This window comes from Macaca mulatta, chromosome 14 (genome assembly GCF_049350105.2).
Source record: "Macaca mulatta isolate MMU2019108-1 chromosome 14, T2T-MMU8v2.0, whole genome shotgun sequence".
In the NCBI taxonomy this organism is placed as follows: domain Eukaryota; kingdom Metazoa; phylum Chordata; class Mammalia; order Primates; family Cercopithecidae; genus Macaca; species Macaca mulatta.
This window is the reverse complement of record NC_133419.1, coordinates 119,804,066-119,824,146: the sequence shown is the minus strand read 5'-3', so window position 1 is coordinate 119,824,146 and position 20,081 is coordinate 119,804,066. Positions and strand designations below refer to the sequence as shown.

The 20,081-nt window shown below is 47.3% G+C and overlaps 1 protein-coding gene across 6 annotated transcripts; it reads right to left on the bottom strand.

Annotated features, from left to right (window-relative positions):
• Positions 1-1,180: 1,180 nt before the first annotated feature.
• On the bottom strand, positions 1,181-19,855 carry HINFP (histone H4 transcription factor). Of its 6 annotated transcripts, none has more exons than XM_028832609.2 (11): positions 15,767-15,808; positions 13,721-13,839; positions 10,288-10,478; positions 4,962-5,191; positions 4,267-4,378; positions 3,933-4,085; positions 3,342-3,419; positions 3,134-3,254; positions 2,913-3,051; positions 2,696-2,820; positions 1,181-2,152 (listed from the first exon to the last, which is right to left on the bottom strand). In XM_028832609.2, the coding sequence occupies exons 3-11, from the start codon at positions 10,466-10,468 to the stop codon at positions 1,738-1,740; spliced, it is 1,554 nt and encodes a 517-aa protein (XP_028688442.1). In that variant the 5' UTR covers positions 10,469-10,478; positions 13,721-13,839; positions 15,767-15,808; the 3' UTR covers positions 1,181-1,737.
• Positions 19,856-20,081: the final 226 nt, after the last annotated feature.

The window sequence follows — 20,081 nt, the reverse complement described above, 5'->3', positions numbered from 1 at the left end:
CTTCTATCACTCAGCTTACCTAGTCTTTCCTTGCTTCTATATTGCAAGTCCCTCCAGGGAAGGTCCTGGGTTTTATTCATCTTTGTATCCTTAGCACCTGTGCCTGGACTATAGTAGGAACTCAGTAAATGGCTGATGGGATTAATGAAGATATTTTTTTCTTTCCACAAATAGACACACAGTTTTCCTTTCTTTCTTTGTCTGTTTGAGATAGAGTCTCGCTGTGTTGCCAGGCTGGAGTGCAGTGGCATGATCTCGGCTCACTGCAACCTCTGCCTCCCGGGTTCAAGTGATTCTCCTGCCTCAGCCTCCCAAGTAGCTGGGACTACAGGTGCACACCACCATGCCCAGATAATTTTTATATTTTTAGTAGAGACAGGGTTTCACCATGTTGGCCAGGATGGGCTCAATCTCTTGACCTTGTGATCCGCCCGTCTCAGCCTCCCAAAGTGTTGGGATTACAGGCATGAACCACCACACCCGACCTTAGTTTTTTTAGTAATAGAATTGTCTTTAAAAAAAAAAATAAGGCCCAGAGATCCTTTTTGGGTAGCTTCCTGTCCACCCAAGACTATTTCCTTGACTTCTCTAGTATAGCAGTAGACCATAAAAATGGACACAGGGTGCTGAGAAGTAGCTGAACCAGACTAAATGATTCTTATTTTGCAAGGTTTCAATCTCTTTGAGAATCCAGCAAAAAACAGATCCTTTCCCCAGGAAAATGCACAGACACATCATTTTTTAGTTTGGTTCCTGGACCATTTGATTGCCTCCCTTCCCTAGGAGGCTTTCCAATCCACTCTGTACCCCCAGCTTCCTTCCCACTCCCAGGTAAAGAACCCCTACCCTGGAGGCACTGGGTTCTAATCAGTATTCAAAGTGAGGCCACAGTCAGCTGTCCTATCCTCCTGGTGAGCCCATTCTTGTTCATTCTATAGTACCACTATTGCCCACTCACAGCCAAAGACCTGGGACCTCCATGGAAATGGCATATACTCTAAGAAGAAATAGTGAAGTTTCACCAAGGGGAGGAGGAGAGGACAACAGGACAGTTAAGCCAACAAAAAACCAACCACCTGAGTCACCAGAAGGGGAACAAGCCTAACTATTCAGCTCCTCTCCTGGGTGGCTATTCTCCTCATTACCTATTAAACTGCCACCAAATGTAAGAAGAAATGAGTAAGAGTCCAAGCATTTCTTTTATTACCAAAAACAATTTGTTAATAAACACGCTCAATGCCTCCTATCCTGTCCCTGAGGATAATCATGAAAGTCCTTGGGGTTGTAGAGGAAACCTTAAGAGGAAAATGGCTAATTGGTTCTCAATGCCTTGGCTGGCGACAAAGAAAGGACCCTTGTAGGGACCAGTCACATGCCATCTTTGGGCCTAAGGAGCCCTAAAGATGGGAATGGATGTGAGCTAAGGATTTAATCACCGTCAAGCATGTCTTGAGGGTTATGGTTAAGCCTGATAACAGCCTCTTTAACAAGAACACACACATCTAGGATCCCCTCAAAGAATCCAAAGTCCTCAGGCTCCCCACAAAATGCAGTCTGGCAGAAAAGGGAAGTCTTTAGAGTCCATAGAATGATGCAAACCCAGACCAGAGTGGACCACACTGCTCTCAGCACCACTCCTAAAGGCATCCATTGGCAACGGTTGTCCACTAGGGGCACAGCCACTTGCCTGGCTCAAACTCCAGGACCTGGAGAAGAAATAGTCTGGCTCTGCGGCCTTCAAACCATCTGGATCTCTGGCTCCTCAGCTATTCCTTGAAGCTTTTCCATGATGCCCCCTGAGGGTGGCTCAGGGGCTGGGGGAGGCTCTCCTGGGGCTTCAGACAGCACATAGTAGACAATCTCTTGCTGGCCTTGGGCATTGGTCTGATTCACCACATGGATGACAGAACTGGGGTTGTCCTGAGAGGCTGAGAGGGCTGTCCCATCGCCAACCTTGCCCTCCTCTTCCTCTTCCTTACGTCCTGGCTCCCCTGGCACTGTTTCCAGAATAATGCCCTGCAGGCTGCTCTCGTTCAGCGACGTTCCCAGGCCCGATCCCTCCTGTGGTTGCCGCAGCAGTTGCTGTGTCAGCTCTACACTCTCGTAGCGAACCAGCTGCAGCCGCATATAGCCATCTTCATGTTCCTTGTACCTGGTGAGGTAGGAGCATAAAGGGCAGCAAATCCAGGCAGGGGGATACAGAAATGGCGTGGAGGCTGGCAAAGTAAGGAACAAACATGAGGGATGGAAGAAGTCCTGGATTCCAAGTGACAGGAGTTGAAGACAAAAAAGGTCTTTATTGGAATATGTAGAAGAAAAGGCAAGAGGGAAAGATCATTACTCAAAATGGAAAGTTTTATGTAGAAACCCAACCAGAGAAACAGAGACTGACTGTGTTGAAGGGTGAAAGTGTCAAAGGATTTATGAGAAGGCCTTGGAGCTAAGGATCAGAACCCTTAGACTCTAGCTCTAGTTCCGGCTGCAGGACTTTTTGGCACGATTAATTGGGTTTGGCACCATGCCTTACAATCAAAAAATAGAAAAATAAGCTTTGCTCCACCATTATTCTTAGGATTCTTTGCATCTAAATGGAAATGGTAGACATAAAACCACCATCAAATTAAGGTTTTCACAACTTGTTGAAAAGGTATAAAAACAAGTGTGTTAATCTGGGAAGGAGGGCTGAGAGACATACCGAAAACGGGGATGCCCTGAGGGCCACTTGAACTGGTGCTTCTTGCGAAGGTGCACGGTGAGGTTGTTGCCCCGTGTGAAGCATTTGTCACACACATGACATTTGTACCTTGGCTCAGAGTCTCCCTGATGGGGAAGGAAGGGTAAAATGATACCAGTTCTTCACCCCAGGGTCCCCCATACTTCCACTAGCCCTTCGCACCACCAGCCCCACTCACTTCGTGTACTTTGCGGTAATGGGACTTGATAGAGCAGAGGGAGCGAGCAGTGAAGGTGCAGTTCTCAAAATCACACCTGTAGGCTGGCTCCTCACTGTGGGTATCCAGGTGCTTCTGGAGGTCAATAAGATTCTTGCAGCTGCCATGAGAAATCAGGAGGGATTGGAGGACATGGGGAACACAGGAACACGAGCTGTTTTCTGGTCCCTGGTCCCCCTTACCTATAGTCACAACAGTCACATTTAAAGGGCCGGTCCTCACTGTGACGAAAGCGCATGTGGTTGCGGAGGGAAGAAGGCAGCGGGCAGGTCATGTCACACAGAGGGCACTTATAGTGATTCACTGAGAGAAGCAGAGAGGAGGCTGTGATGTGAGAACTTGTGGAAGCTTGGAGGGCAGCAAGGAGGCTGGGGGCCGCAGGCCACTCACCATGGTTGCGCATGTGGTCCCGCAACAGCCGCTCTGTGGCAAATCTCTTGGAACAGTGAGAACACTGGAAGTGCTGCTCTGGGGTGGGGCAGGCAGAAGAAAGGAGGGCTGTAGGGGATAGTGGACAGGCACAGAAAGGAGACGGGAACCATCCCAGGCAGAAGGGAACCACCCAAGGAGAAAAGGAGAGCTTAGGGAGCTATGAATGGACACAGTATCATGGAAAGAGCATGGGACTTGGAGAACCTGAGTTAGAATTCCAGCTTCACCACTTACTAGCTGTGTGATCTCAGGTAAGTGATTTAACCTCTCTGAGCCTCAGTTTCCTCATCTGCAAAAAGGGGGATAAGAAGCCTACCTCATGGGGCTGTTGTGAGGATTCCCTGAGTAACTGGTAATACACACAGTAAGTACTGAATAACAATGTCTACGAATCTGAATCAGCAAAGAGACTATGGGAGGTGCCTGAGCCCAAAAAGAAGAGGGAGCCAAGAGGCAGGTCTCTTCAGCAGCCACCCCCGCTAGAAACATGCCCCTAACCCATTGCAAGCAGGACAGCCTGCATCTACCCCACTTCCTCTGACTACTTACGATCCAATGAGGTCTGGCGACGGATGTGATCTAAGAACTTGGTATTGTTGGCAAACATGCCCCCACAGGTGGGGCAGGCTACCACTTTCTCCTGGGTATGGCTGCGGAGGTGCTCCCGGAGTTTACTGCGGTCCTTGAAGGTGCAGGTACAGCCTAGGAAGGAAGCCCTGTCAGTCTCCAGCCACAAAACCCGTTTTGCCTCGGATCTGGTACCCCTGAGTCCCTCCAGCCAGCAGCCAACCTTGCCCCTGTAGGACCCCTATCCCTTTCTGTCCTAGCTCTTCAGCAACCCCAGGGTTTCTTCCAGAGACCAGAAGTTAAGGAGTAGCCCTACCTTTCCAGCCACACAGCACCACAGGGTTGTCCTTGCCGACTGCTTCATATTCACAGCACAGACTGTGTGCTTCCACATGCCGATAAAACCACTCAGGATTGTCGAAGGAACTCTGTGCCAGGGCAACTTGGGGTGAGGACTGAGGGTGGGTAGAGGGACTCACCCCTATGTGCCCAAAGAATTATTGGCTCTCTCCCAAATTAACTTGATGGGGATGGGAAAGTTTGAAGAAAGGCACTACACAGAAATGGACGAGTGGCCAGGTGCGGTGGTGGCTCAACCCCATAATCCCAGCACTTTGAGAGGCTGAGGCAGGAGAATCACTTGAGGCCAAGAGTTCGAGACCAGCCTGGGCAACATACCCAGACCTTGTCTCTACAAAAAATTTGGAAGTTAGCAGGGCATGGTGGCACATGCCTGTAGTCCTAGCTACTTGGGAGGCTGAGGTGGGAGTATTGCTTGAGCCCAGGAGTTAAAGGTAACAGTGAGCTGTGATTGCACCACTGTACTCTAGCCTGGGTTTCAGACCAAGAGCCTGTGTGTAAAAAATAAATAAATTTTAAAGAGAGCAAAAGAAATGGAGGAGAGATACTAGCAGGAATCTTAGAAATAGAAGGCATCCCTGAAAGGGACAAGGCTTCAGAGTTAAGACCCCCAGCTTCCTTCCACCCCAATTACTGGCACTGCCTGCTGACCTCACAGTGCTCCCACAGACACAGGAAGTGGTCAGGGATATCAGGGATGACGTTCCGGCTCTGGAAGTCCAGGATGCAGGGGCCGAGGTCAGCCTGGCTTTGCAAGGCCTGCAGCCCCCACTGTTTCAGCTTGGTGTGGTAGCAGTGGAAGTAGACATGGCGGATGAGGTCAGCAGAATTGTCCAGAGAACAAAAGCCACATTCCTGCCACAAGCAGGAGAATTCTTCCTCTGTAGAAAGGGGTTTAAAAGGAAGAGTCGGACACTTTCCAAGGCTCAGGTCACCTTCCCCCTGCAGCACTAAACAGAGAGTGAGGAGGCTGGACTCTAATCCAATTACCAGGAGTTCATTTAGCAAACACCAGTATTTAATGAACATAAATTGTGTGCCAGGTAGAGGGACTATAACAAGTAAAAAGTGTCCCACTCCTTGCCCTCACATAGCTTTCAGTCAGGGAGAAAGCATATTCATCAAATAATCAGATCTATAAATATAAAATTGCAACCAGTGATGAGTGTTACAAAGTGGGGATATACGTGGTGCTATAAAAGTATTAAACAGAGATAATTTGATGTAGACATGGTGTTCTGAGTAGCGTCCCCATGTTGAACTCTGAAGGACGATGGATGAGTATCTGTAAATAGGTTAAGTGTGGTCTAGGCAGAGGTGAGTGTGTGTGCAAGGCCTATGCCAGAAACAGACAGCAGAAATGGCCGGCATGCAAGACCTCTGACATGTGTTTCTGCAGTTCCTGATGAAGATGCTGCCTCTCGATCTCAGACACCTCCCACTTCTTGTAAAACCACCAGTCCTCCTTCCCCTCATGTTTTGCTTAAAATCTGCCTTCTCCAAGAAGGCCCCATCAACTCTTCCAATCCATTTCCTATCTCTCTAGCATCTCTAAATACTGTATTTTCAGTGCTTTATGGAAGTTAACTTGTTTTGAAACACAGATACTTTAGAAAATATAATCATGCCCCAATTTTTCTTTTGTATAAATATGACTTGAATTTTGAAACTATCAGTTATGGTTCACAGTCACCAGACTTAAAACAGAATTTGGGGTGGGAGAAGGAGAGCTGCCTCCATATTTCCTGTAGAATACAGTTTTTCAGACTGTGTTGTGACCCACTAGTGGGTGATGAAATCAGTTCAATGAACTATAAACCACATTTTTGGGCTGGGTGCTGTGGCTCATGACTGTAATCCCAGCACGTTGGGAGGCTGAGGTGGGCGGATCACCTGAGTTCAGGAGTTTGAGATCAGCCTGACCAACATGGAGATACCCTGTCTCTACTAAAAATACAAAATTATCCGGGCATGGTGGCGCATGCCTGTAATCCCAGCTACTCGGGAGGCTGAGGGAGGAGAATAACTTGAACCTGGGAGGCAGAGATTGCAGTGAGCAGAGATTGCAGTGAGCCGAGATCGCGCCACTGCACTCCAGCCTGGGCAACAAGAGGGAAATTCTGTCTCAGGGGAAAAAAAAAAAAAAAAGAAAGAAAAAAAAAAGCCACATTTTCTTTTTAAATAAAAGAGAATAGGATAGAACACTGCAGAAAGCATTCAGTAAAAAAAGTATTATTTCAACGTTTTTTTTCTTTAACTTTGGTGTACAAGGTTGTGATACAAAATGTATTCCTTCGATACATGTTCTCAGAACCTCCTGAGGACTGAGTCACAGGCAAAATAAAAACATATTTAAAAAATAAAACAGGCTGGGCGCGGAGGCTCAAGCCTGTAATCCCAGCACTTTGGGAGGCCGAGACGGGCAGATCAGGAGGTCAGGAGATCAAGACCATCCTGGCTAACACGGTGAAACCCCATCTCTACTAAAAAATACAAAAAACTAGCCGGGCAAGGTGGCGGGCGCCTGTAGTCCCAGCTACTCAGGAGGCTGAGGCAGGAGAATGGCGTAAACTCGAGAGGCGGAGCTTGCAGTGAGCTGAGATCCAGCCACTGCACTCCAGCCTAGGAAACAGAGCAAGACTCTGTCTCAAAAAAAAATAAAAAAATAAAACGCCGGGCACGGTGGCTCACGCCTGCAATCCCAGCACTTTGGGAGGTCAAGGCAGGCACATCACGAGGTCAGGACAAGAACATCCTGGCTAACAGAGTCAAACCCCATCTCTACTAAAAAATAAAATAAAAAAATTAGGCGGTGTGGTGGTAGGCACCTGTAGTCCCAGCTACTAGGGAGGCTGAGGCAGGAGAATGGTGTGAACCCAGGAGGTGGAGCTTGCAGTGAGCGGAGATGAGCCACTGCACTCCCGCAAAAGAAAAAAAGAAAAGAAAAATGTATTCCTGCCAGATGCAATGGTCTATGCTTATAGTCCCAGCTGCTCAGCCTGCTGAGGCAGGAGGATCACTTGAGGCCAAGAGTTTAAGATCAACCTGGGTAACACAGCAAGACTCTGTCTCTAAAAAAAAGTCGTTTTGGCCAGGTACAGTGGCTCATACCTGTAATCCCAACACTTTGGGAGGCCGAGGCGGGCGGATCACAAGGTCAGGGGTTTGAGACCAGCCTGGCCAATATGGTGAAACCCCGTCTCTACTAAAAACACAAAAATTAACCGGGCATGGTGGCGGGCACCTGTAATCTCAGCTACTCGGGAGGCTGAGGCAAGAGAATCACTTCAACCCAGGAGATGGAGGTTACAATTAGCCAAGATTGCACCACTGTACTCCAGCCTGGGTGACAGAGTAAGACTCCATCTCCAAAAAAAAAAAAAGGTTTTTTTCCTTTTTCTTTTAAATCCTGCCACTTATTAGTACCACGACTTTGGACAAATTATTTTATTCCTCTGTGCCTCCATTTCCTTATTTGTAAAATAGACATAATAATAGTACCTATCCCATCCTGGCTAACACAGCGAAACCCTGTCTCTACTAAAAATACAAAAAAAATTAGCTGGGTATGGTGGCATGCACTTGTAATCCCAGTTACTAGGGAGGCTGAGGCAGGAGAATTGCTAGAACCCGGGAGGGGGAGGTTGCAGTGAGCCGAGATCACACTACCACACTCCAGCCTGGCGACAGAGCAAGACTCAGTCTAAAAATAATAATAAATAATAAATAATAATAGTGCCTATCTCATAGGCTCTTTGGGAAATAGTGCTTTAATGTAGGTTTAAAAAAGTACTGGCCAGGCGTGGTGGCTCACGTCTATAATCCCAGCACTTTGGGAGGCCGAGGCGGGTAGATCACCTGAGGTCAGGAGTTCAAGACCAGCCTGGCCAACAGGGCATCCTGGCTAACATGGTGAAACCCCGTCTCTACTAAAAATACAAAAAAAAATTAGACGGGTGTGGTGGCACGCGCCTGTAATCCCAGCTACTTGGGAGGCCAGGGCAGGAGAATCGCTTGAACTCAGGAGGCAGAGGTTGCAGTGAGCCGAGATCGCACCACCGTACTGCAGCCTGGTGACACAGCAAGACTCCATCTAAAAAATAATAATAGGGCTGGGCACGGTGGCTCAAGCCTGTAATCCCAGCACTTTGGGAGGCCGAGACGGGTGGATCACGAGCTCAGGAGATCGAGACCATCCTGGCTAACACGGTGAAACTCCGTCTCTACTAAAAAATACAAAAAACTAGCCGGGCGAGGTGGCGGGCGCCTGTAGTCCCAGCTACTCAGGAGGCTGAGGCAGGAGAATGGTGTAAATCCGGGAGGCGGAGCTTGCAGTGAGCCGAGATCCAGTCACTGCACTCCAGCCTGGGAGACAGAGCAAGACTCCGTCTCAAAAAAAAAATAATAATAATAATAAATAATAATAGTGCCTACCTCATAGGCTCTGTGGGAAACAGTGCTTTAATGTTGGTTTAAAAAAGTACTGGCCGGGCGAGGTGGCTCACATCTGTAATCCCAGCACTTTGGGAGGCTGAGGCAGGTGGATCACCCGAGGTCAGAAGTTCGAGACCAGCCTGGCCAATATGATGAAACCCCGTCTCTACTCAAAGTACAAAACTTGGCCAGGTGTGGTGGCGGGCACCTGTAATCATGGCAAGAAGAGGCTGAGGCAACAGAATTGCTTGATCCCGGGAGGTGGAGGTTGCAGTGAGCTGAGATCGCACCACTGCACTCCAGCCTGGGCGACAAGAGCGAGGCTCTGTCTCAAAAAAAAAAAAAAAGTACCCAGCAATACTTGATACACAGTAGGTACTATAGAAGAGTTCACTATTGTTATTGTTTTCAGATTGGATTTTATTAAAATCCCAGTTATTTGCTATTGATAAAAGGCATACCTAAAACATAAGTCAGAGAAAGGTTAAAAAGTGTGAGATAGGGCTGGGCACGGTGGCTCACGCCTGTAATCCCAGCACTTTGGGAGGCCGAGGCAGGCGGATCACGATATCAAGAAATCGAGACCATCCTGGCCAACAAGGTGAAACCCCATCTCTACTAAAAGTACAAAAATTAGCTGGGCATGGTGGCGCACGCCTGTAGTCCCAGCTACTCGAGAGGCTGAGGCAAGAGAATCGCTTGAACCTGGGAGGCGGAGGTTGCAATGAGCCGAGATTGAACCACTGCACTCCAACCTGGCAACAGAGCAAAACTCCGTCTCAAAGCAAAAAAAAAAAAAAAAATTGGGAGGTGGGAGTAGGGTTGGACTTGGTGGCACACGCCAATAGTCCCAGCTACTCAGGAGGCTGAGGTAGGATTGCTCGAGGCCAGGAGTCTGAGATCCGTGGGCAACATAAGCAAGATCCTGTCTCTAAAAATAATAAAAATTTAAAAAAAAAAAAAAATTGGCGTGTGGTGGTGGTACATGCCCGCAGTCCTAGATACCCGGCATGCTGAGGCAGGAGGATCCCTTGAGTGTTGAAGGCTGCAATGAGCTATGATCATGACACTGGACTCCAGCCTGGGTGACAACATGAAGAAGCCCTGTCTCTAAAAAATAAGATGCATTTCTGACTGGTTGCAGTAAAAGAAAAAAAATTGGGAATACTAGCAGAGTAAAAAAAAGAAAAAAAAAAAGGAAAAAAAAACAGGTTGCCAACAACTTGTACAGAATTATCTTTAAAAAAAAAGCCTATTCATCTGTATTTAAATATATGTAAACACATGCAGAGATGTCAAAAATAATGTTCACTAAAGTACTGTCAGCAATTACTTTTTGATGGCAGGATGGCAGATTTATTCCTTATATCCTTGTTGACTGAGTTTTCTATAAATGAGTTTACAATGTTTTTATATACAACAAAAACACAATTAGGAAAATAAATCACCATTCTCTCAGGCCGCCTTCTTCCTCTAAGGAAAAGAAAGTCAGATTTTCCACCTTTCTTTGAGCTCCTCCCCTTCCTGTGTCCTGTTGTCTTACCAAGTGGGTCATCCTCCTCTTCCTCTTCCTCCTCCTCCCCAGGGCCGTGCAGGTGCTGCTGCAGGTGCTGAGTGACATGCTCGAAGAACTTTTCCATGGCTGAGCACACAAAGGAGCAGGACCCCCACTCACACTGGAGCCACAGATTCTCCTTCCGAGGAACTTTCCCAGGAGGCGGCATGGCCTTCACCCTAGAGGAAGAGGAAGAAATCCACAGCTGCAAGAATTCCACCCAGGTGCTGCTGGGGGCAAAAACCTGGGCAGGCAGCCTGCCTAGAATCAGCACGTGTTGTTCCAGTGACCCATGAGAAACCCTGCACTTTTACAGTAAGGATGGAGTAATTCCTTAAATCCCTGGAGGATGTCTGGTGTTTGTGGAAAGGGAAAACAAAAACTAACACTACTGAGTGTGTGCCAGGCACTGAGCTAAACGCTTTAACGACATTTTCTCATGAAGCTTCAGAGCAACCCACCAAGAAGGAATTATTCCTATGTGAGGAAGAACAATGCTCAGGTTCAAACAGATGGCTTTTGAGAAAGATCAGCGTTCAAATCCTGGCTCCATTGTTCACCACCTACTAGCTGTATGACCTTTGTCAAGAACTTAACTCGTAACTTCTGAATACTCTCATCGGCAAAATGAAGATAATAAATCTTTTTGTTTTTAATTTCACACTTATTATATGTCAAGCACCCTAGTAAGCATTTTATTTGCATTATGTCATTTAATTACCAACACCACCCTTTGGGGTAGGTGCTTTTTTTTTTTTTTTTTGAGATTGAGTTTCACTTGTCTCCCAGACTGGAGTGCAATGGCTAGATTTCAGCTCACTGCAACCTCTGCCTCCCGGGTTCAAGCGATTCTCCTGCCTCAGCCTCTCGAGTAGCTGGGATTACAGGTGCCTGCCACCATGCCTGGCTAATTTTTAAATTTTTAGTAGAGAGAGGGTTTCCCCATGTTGGTCAGGCTAATCCCAAACTCCTGACCTCAGGTGATCCACCCGCCTTGGCCTCCCAAAGTGCTGGGATTATAGGCGTGAGCCACCACGCTCAGCTGGTAGGTGCTATTTTTAACCTCATTTATAGATAAACACCTGAAGTTCCAGAGGTCAACTGTCTTGCTCATAGCCACACACTAGTGGTAATGGTAGGGTCATGTTGAGCTGACTCTAGTCCATATATGGTTCTACTACATATAGCCTGCAGATGAGCCCAGAAGCTCCTTATTTCTTACTGAATCATAAGTCCCCTGCCAGACTTTCAAAGTGCCATCCAATCTGCCTTTACCTAACCTATCCAATGGTTTACTCCACCACTCTGCTAATACCTTGTTAAAATGTAGATTCCATTTGAACATAAACAGTCGTTATCTATGTAGTTTATACTGCACCTTGGGTGTCTATACGCTGCTAGACATGCTTAGGCATGTAACAAATATTTTTTTTTTTCTTGAGACAGAGTCTCCCTCTGTCACCCAGGCTGAGTACAGCGGCACAAAATCACAGCTCACTGAAGCTTCGACCTCCCTACGGTCAGGAGATCCTCCCACCTCAGCCTCCCAAGTAACTGGGACCACAGGCATGCGCCACCATATCTGTCTAATGTTTATTTTGTTTTTCCCATGTTGCCCAGGCTGGTCTCGAATTCCTGGACTCAAGCAATCCATCTGCCTCAGCCTCCCAAAGTGTTGGAGTTACAGGCATGAGTCACTGCACCCGGTCTGTAATAAATATTTATTGAAGAAAGATAAACACAGAACTGAAGGTTCTTGGCCAGGCGCAGTGGTACACACCTGTAATCCCAGCACTCTGGGAGGCCAAGGCAGGTGGATCATCTGAGGTTAGGATTTCGAGACCAGCCTGGCCAACATGGTGAAACCCTGTCTCTACTAAAAATACAAAAATTAGCCAGGCATGGTGGCATGATGGCACAAGCTACTCAGGAGGCTGAGGCAGGAAATCGCTTGAACTTGGGAGGCAGAAGCTGCAATGAGCCAAGATCGTGCCACTGTATTCCACTGTACTCCAGCCTGGGTGACAGAGTGAGACTGTCTCAAACACACACACACACACACACACACACACACACACCCACACCCCTAAATGCTGTCAATTTTATTATATTTTTATTGTTTGAGACAGAGTCTTGCTCTGTCGCCCAGGCTGGAATGCGGTGGCGCAACCTCAGCTCACTGTAACCTCCACCCACTGCAACCTCCACCTCCAGGGTTCAAGCGATTCTCCTGCCTCAGCCTCCTGAGTAGCTGGGATTACAGGTGTGTCACCACGCCTGGCTAAGTTTTGTATTTTTAGTAGAGACAGAGTTTCACCATGATGGCCAGGCTGGTCTCGAACTCCTGACCTCTGGTGATCCACCCACCTCAGCCTCCCAGAGTGCTGGGATTACAGATGTGAGCCACCGTGCCCGGCTGGTTCTTAATTTTAGATCTGCACATGAATGTAGAGTTAATCCAGTGCCTGCCTGAGAAGTTCAGATTCAGGAAGGCAGAGGTTAAGCCTAGAAATGTGCCCTTTTTACTCAGCACCCCAGTTGTGATACAAGCAGTTCCAAAAGCATACTTTGAGTAACAATAAAGAATAAACAAAATACAGAACAGAGGGTGACATTGCAAGTAAACTTTCTGGTAGACAGAGGACACTAGCTGGCCTTGGCTCTGTCTCCTGAGTGTCACCTTCTCCTCAGGAATTCTCACTGATTCTTGCTGACCCCACCATGTTGCTCTCTCTGGCCTACCTGAGACAGGTGGGGACTCTGAAAAAGGCCTTTACTGAATACTAAAAGGAAAAAAACAGAAAATACAAAAAAACAGAAGATCCTTCATGCCTCCAATACAGGCTTTTCTGAACCTACTATACCCACTATACCTACATAGCCTTTTCTCCTCCCCAGAGAAGAATCCAGTCATCCTTAACACTCTGGGGTGTATGTGGGGCTGCTGAGCTGCTCACAGACTAACAGTGAATCCCTATTACAAATGCTGACTGCTGGGCCGAGTGCAGTGGCTCACAATCTTAGCACTTTGGCAGGCCGAGGTGAGCAAATGGCTTGAGCTCAGGAGTTTGTGACCAGCCTGGGCAACATGGTGAAACTCCGTCTCTACTAAAAATACAAAAATCAGCCAGGCACAGTGGCTCATGCCTGTAATCCCAGCACTTTGGGAGGCCGAGGTGGGCGGATCATAAGGTTAGGAGATCGAGGCCATTCTGGCCAAATACAAAAAAGTAGCTGGGTGTGGTGGCATACGCCTGTAGTCCCAACTACCAGGGAGGCTGAGGCAGGGGAATCGCTTGAACCCAGGAGGCGGAGGTTGCAGTGAGCCGAGATCGCACCATTGTACTCCAGCCTAGCGACAAAGCAAGATTCCATCTCAAAAAACAACGACAATAAAAACAGCCGATGTGGTAGCATGCACCTGTAGTCTCAGCTACTTGGGAGGTTGAGGTGGGAGGATGGCTTGAGCCCAGGAGGCAGAGGTTGCAAAAGAGCCAAGATCAAACCATTGTACTCCATCCTAGGCGGCAGAGCCAGACCCTGTCAAAAAAAAAAAAAAAAGAAGAAGAAGAAGAAAGAAATATTGAACATTGACTGCTTTTATAATGTTGGGGTAAGAAAAGTAGAAAAACAGCTTCCAAAAGTCATAAAATCCCACACCTCCTCTGACTCTCTATTACAGTATGAAATGCAAGGCTCTTCTCAAAGTGGTCTCATTTTTACTTCTCCAGGTCTAGGTAGGGAAACGAACATCTACTGAGAGGCTACGGTGTGTCAGCCCTGTGGTGAGCCCTCTCTACACTTCATCTGATGTAAGAGCACCCTCATTCCAATCCAGAGATCATGCTCTTTCCCCCACACGATGCTGTTCTCTGGCTTCCTCAGCCATACTTCATTCCTTTTTCCTCTGATTCCATCATCTTTGTCTCTGAATACCCTACATTCTCCTAAAACTCTATGCCAATGCAAGTTCTTTTTTTTTTTTTTTGGAGACGGAGTCTTGCTCTGTTGCCCAGGCTAGAGCGCAGTGGTGTGATCTTGGCTCACTGCAACCTCCGCCTCCCAGGTTCAAGCGATTCTTGTGACTTAACCTCCGACGTATTATAGCTGCGACTATAAGCACGCACCAACACGCCCGGCTAATTTTTGTAGTATTAGTAGAAATAGGGTCTTGCCATGTTGGCCAGGCTGGTCTCAAACTCCTGACCTCAAGTGATCCACCCGCCTCGGCCTCCCAAAGTGCTGTGATTACAGGTGTGAGCCACCGCGATAGGCCTGCCTATGCAACTTCTATTTGCCCTTCAAACCCAAAAGCCCTCTCTTTGATGACCCCTTTCCCAATTCATCCAGGTACAGCTGGCATATCCCATCTCCTGCCCACAGCATCCATCCACATCTTTGCTATCACTGCAATGAAACTTGTTTCCCCTAGACTAGGAGTTTCTCAGGATAGTAGCCATCACTTATTCATTTCTCGTTCCCAGATTCAGCACAGAGCTTTGTACACCCCAGGTACTCAATAAATATCAGGAGGTAATCACATTCCGGGAAGCATTCCTAAACTACCCCATCCCTGGATCTACTTTTGCTCCTTAGTTCTATGGCTGGCACAGCTGACACCATATAACCTCAACCCTATTTTTATGTTGCCACGGTCGTTTTATATGTTCTAGTATCGTTTACCCAATTGGACTATAAGAAGCTTCTGAGCAGAAACCATATCATACCTGCCTGTGTCCCTATACTGTGCCGAGCACAAATATTCTAAACATATACCTGCTGTTAGACTACTGGGTAAGACCAAGGAGGCAAGCTAGCTGGAGATACAGAATGATCTGAAACCTGGGCAAAACTCCCTGACTCTCTCTGACTGTGCTCCTGGCTTCTTTAATTTCTCTTTCTGTGTCGCTTGTTTCTACTCTGAGGAGACAGGGGCATGATTATCACTCCACCTTCTTAACACTTAAGAGAGCATATATTGTAATGCAAGACAATGAATGAACTGTGGTATTCAAGAAAAAGAGGGTCCTAAACGCCTAAGAACTCATAATTTGGCCAAAGACATAAGACTGATATGTGAAGACAACGACCAAAACAAAGTACCCGATGAGGGAGACCAGGACAGAAAGAAACCTCCGCGGTCAGGCGAAAAGCAAGGCTCCCCTAAGCGATGGGGCCCGCACCACGCCTCGAAGGACAAGTAGAATTTAGACAGAAGGAAGGAGACCGTCCCGTTGGACAAAACCTCTCCACTCGCAGTCTCGCAGGCTTCCCGGAATCCTTCCCCCCAAGGCGTGGCAGCGACCGACTCTCAGCCGCAGCGAAGCCCCTTGACTAGAAAGCAGGGAGGTTCAAGTCGGGGTGAGGGGACCGGACCAGGGCAGACCAGCGTGGCCAAGCGGCAAGAAGACTCGCCGAAGCGGCTCGGGATGAGCCCGGCCTCCTGCAGCCTCTGCAGATCACATACCCGAGCTTACCATCCGTCGGCTCCGGGTCTCTTCAGCTCTTCTCCCACCTCAGACCATCTCCGGGGAGGTGCTTGAGGGACGGTCAAGGAAAGCCAATCGTCGTTCTCGGATCCGACTGACAGCCAATGGTAGTAGTGTCTGGCGGAACCCGTGCGCACCAAAACACGGAAGGGGCGGGAACGATGGGTGGGGCTAGGCGTCCCGGGCGGACAGAGGGACGACCGGATACGTGCAAAAGGTAGCACATGACCGCGCCTCGATGTTCGGGGCGACGCAAAGGCGGGGAGCGTATGGGCCTGAATTCCCCCAACTGCGCAGACTCGGCCTCCGGGACCCAACGGGCATGCGCAGGGCTCGCGCCCGGTGCCCAGTGGGGTCTCCCTCACGTGGTTCTTCGGTTTAGTTGGCCGGTTGCGTGGGCCTCGCGGAGGAAAAGGCGTGGGAGGCTGCCCAGCGCTGTCGGCCTTGCTCGGCTCAGATTGAAGGTTCTACCCTTTCCTTCAGCCTCTTAGTCTTACTATGTTTTAAATGTTGGTATTATGTTTCTCTTTCCCTCCAAAACTCGGCTTCCCTTCATCCATCCACTCGTTCAGGTCGGAAACCTGGCAGTCATCACTGATTCCTCTCACTTGTCACATCCAATCCATTGCCAAGTTCTGTGGATTCTACCTCCTTTTAAAACAGGATATTTCAAATTCATCCCCTTTTATTTATCTTCACCGCCTCCCCCACCTCCCCTGTCCAGTGATGACCTCCAGGCAGGATTTATACATTAGTCTAACGGGTCCCGCTGCGTGCACACTTGCTTCCTTCCAAAGCATTCTCCACTTTGCAAAAAGTAGACCTGATCAAGTTACCACCTGCTTCAGACAATTCAAAGGCATTCTATTGCCTTCAGGGCAAAGCTCCAAAACCTTACTGAGGCTTTTTAGACCCTTCGGCATCTGGGCTCTCCCTACTTTTTTTTTTTAGTCCCTCTCGACCATATTTCTTGCTCTCCAGTCGCAAATTTCTTTCACCTTTTCCACCACACCAAGCCACCTTTTACCTCTCAAGCCCTGGACTTGTTTTCTTTACCTGGAATAATCCCTTTCTCCTCCTCCCACATTTATTTGACTGATTCCTACTAATTCTTATGGTCTCAGTGTAGACACTTTTTCCAAAAAGTCTTCCTGATAGTCCTTTCTTGTATTTAACAATACAGCTCAATCACATTGTATTCGTCTGTTTACTCTGCATTCTGCGCTAGACTAGTTCTTCACCTTTATAACTCCATCAGTGGGCCGGGTGTCGTGGCTCACGCCTGTGATCCCAGCACTTTGGGAGGCCAAGGCGAGTGGATCATATGAAGTCAGGGGCTCAAGACCTGCCTGGCCAACATGGGGAAACCCTGTCTCTACTAAAAATACAAAAATTAGCTGGGCATTGTGGCGGGCGCCTATAATCTCAGCTACTCAGGAGGCTGAGGCAGGAGAATCGCTTGAACCTAGGAGGCAGAGGTTGCAGTGAGCTGAGATGGCACCACTGCACGCCAGCCTAGGCGACAGAGCAAGACTCTGTCTCAAAACAAAACAAAAAACCCATCACTCAGCCCAGTGGCTGAAACTCAGTAAGGGTTCAAGACATACTTGTTAAATGATACACCTCAATAAAGTTCGTTAAGATTGATATTTTATTGCATTGTAGTTTTCTGTATCTTCTAATATAAAAATAAACCTCTATAATTTGTATAATCAGCAAACACATTAAATGTTCAATATATATAAAATAAAATTTTAAATGCCATTAAGATAGTAAAGTCATACTTGTGCATAAATTTTGACTTTTGGTTTTAACAACAGTGAGTTGTAACTTGGTTCCTATTTTAAAATAGGGTTTTGCGGGGCGCTGTGGCTTATGCGTGTAGTCCCAGCACTTTGGGAGGCCGAGGAGGGTAGATCATGAGGTCAGGAGCTTGAAACCAGCCTGGCTAACATGGCAAAACCCCATCTCTACTAAAAATACAAAAATTTAGCCAGGTGTGGTGGTGGGCACCTGTAGTCCTAGCTACTCAGGAGGCTGAAGCAGGAAAATCGCTTGAACCCGGGAGGCAGAGGTTGCAGTGAGCCAAAATCACACCCCTGCACTCCAGCCTGGGCAACAGAGAGAGACACTGTCTCAAAAAAAAAAAAAAAAAGTTTTAAAAAATGTAATTCAAAAGTAACAGAATATATCTTACCAACTTTATTCATTCAAAAATGCATATAGTAGTACTTCATGAAATGCCAACCTCATTTTAATTCAGATTTGCTTCACTGAAAATAGCTTTTAGCTTTATTTAGCAATTTTATGAAGAAAAAGTTCATTCACAGAGCTGTGTAAACTCAAACATAGGTTACAGAGCAAAAATTTCAGGATTGCTCTGGGATCCATATATATGTTTCCAAAATTTAAAGCAGTGTCATGCTGTCTAGCATAGTTTACTTCTATCTCAATCTGCTTCTCTTGAAAACAAGCCACAATTTTGGCTGGGTAATTCAGACATATCCCAAGATTTGTTCTTTAAAAGCTGCCACAAAAACTGAAAGCATAATTCATACTCATTAAAAGCTGTGGATCTCTTCTGAAAGTGTGAAATGGATTAAGTTGATGAAAATATGTTTCGTATTTTTTTCATTCATTTAAAAATTCCCTATTTTTGAAACGTGATCAGGCTCTTCTTCACTAAAATATGTCATTCCATGGAACTCTGGGCAGCTCAGCACTGGAAGCTCAATACAGATTCCAGTTGCCATCTACTCAGTCCCCAGGTCTTGTAGAAATCTGAATACCTGTTCTTCCATCAACAAAAGTTTCTTGTGCAATCACAAGTTCATTGTGTTTGGCTGTCCTGTCATACTGGTAGAAAAACTGTTCCTCTATGAACCACTAGAGTTACATTTCTGTTTTTTTGGTTTTTTTTGAGACGGAGTCTCGCTCTGTTGCCCAGGCTGGAGTGCAGTGGCCGGATCTCAGCTCACTGCAAGCTCCGCCTCCTGGGTTCACGCCATTCTCCTGCCTCAGCCTCCCGAGTAGCTGGGACTACAGGCGCCCGCCACCTCGCCCGGCTAGTTTTTTGTATTTTTTTTAGTAGAGACAGGGTTTCACCGTGTTAGCCAGGATGGTCTCGATCTCCTGACCTCATGATCCGCCCGTCTCGGCCTCCCAAAGTGCTGGGATTACAGGCTTGAGCCACCGCGCCCGGCCTAGAGTTACATTTCTTAGATTAGGGGAAACAGCTTGAAAAATCTCTTTGAATTTTCATGACCTAGAATTGAACATTTCACTATATAAAAATCAACCAAATCGATGTGTCCATCAATGGAGGATTGGATAAAGAAAATGTAGCGAATGTAGTGAGTGATAAAATGCAGTTTATAAACTCCAACTTGACTTTAATAAATTAAATTCCAAGCTATCACACAGCAATGGACATCATGATCATCTCCCAACACACACACACACACACACACACAAACACACACACAGTGGAATACTACTCAGCCATAAAAAAGAATGAAATCATGTGTTTTCCAGCAACATGGATGGAACCAGAGGCCATTATCCTCAGTGAAATAACTCAAGAAACAAAGTCAAATATGGCATATTCTCACTTATAAGTGGGAGCTAAATAATGGGTATACATGGACATACAGAGCGGAATAAAAGACATCGGAGACTATGAAAGGTGAGAAGGTGGGAGGAGGGTGGGGGTTGAAAAACTACCTATTGGGTATGATGTTCACTATTTGGGCGATGCGTACACTAAAAAAAGCCCAAACTTCACCCCTATGCATGCAATAAGTGCATGTAAGAAACCTGCACGGCCGGGCGCGGTGGCTCAAGCCTGTAATCCCAGCACTTTGGGAGGCCGAGGCGGGTGGATCACGAGGTCAGGAGATCGAGACTATCCTGGCTAACACGGTGAAACCCCGTCTCTACTAAAAATACAAAAAACTAGCCGGGCGTGGTGGCGGGCGCCTGTAGTCTCAGCTACTCAGGAGGCTGAGGCGGGAGAATGGCATGAACCCGGGAGGCGGAGCTTGCAGTGAGCCGAGATCACGCCACTGCACTCCAGCCTGGGAGACACAGTGAGACTCGTCTCAAAAAAAAAAAAAAAAAAAAAAAAAGAAACCTGCACTAGGCCGGGCGCGGTGGCTCACGCCTGTAATCTCAGCACTTTAGGAGGCTGAGGCGGGTGGATCACTTGAGGTCAGGAGTTTGAGACCACCCTGGCCAACATAGTGAAACCCTGGCTCTACTAAAAATCCAGAAATTAGCCGGGTGTGGTAGCAT

What these genes read in the sequence shown, in the direction of transcription:
- HINFP (XM_028832609.2), bottom strand. Translation starts at nt 10,468, where the DNA reads ATGCCGCCTCCTGGGAAAGTTCCTCGGAAGGAGAATCTGTGGCTCCAG. An exon ending in AGAGGAGGATGACCCACTTG is followed by an intron (nt 5,192 to 10,287) that starts GTAAGACAACAG and finishes CCCTTTCTACAG; the next exon opens with AGGAAGAATTCTCCTGCTTG. An exon ending in TGTGACTGTTGTGACTATAG is followed by an intron (nt 3,052 to 3,133) that starts GTAAGGGGGACC and finishes TTCTCATGGCAG; the next exon opens with CTGCAAGAATCTTATTGACC.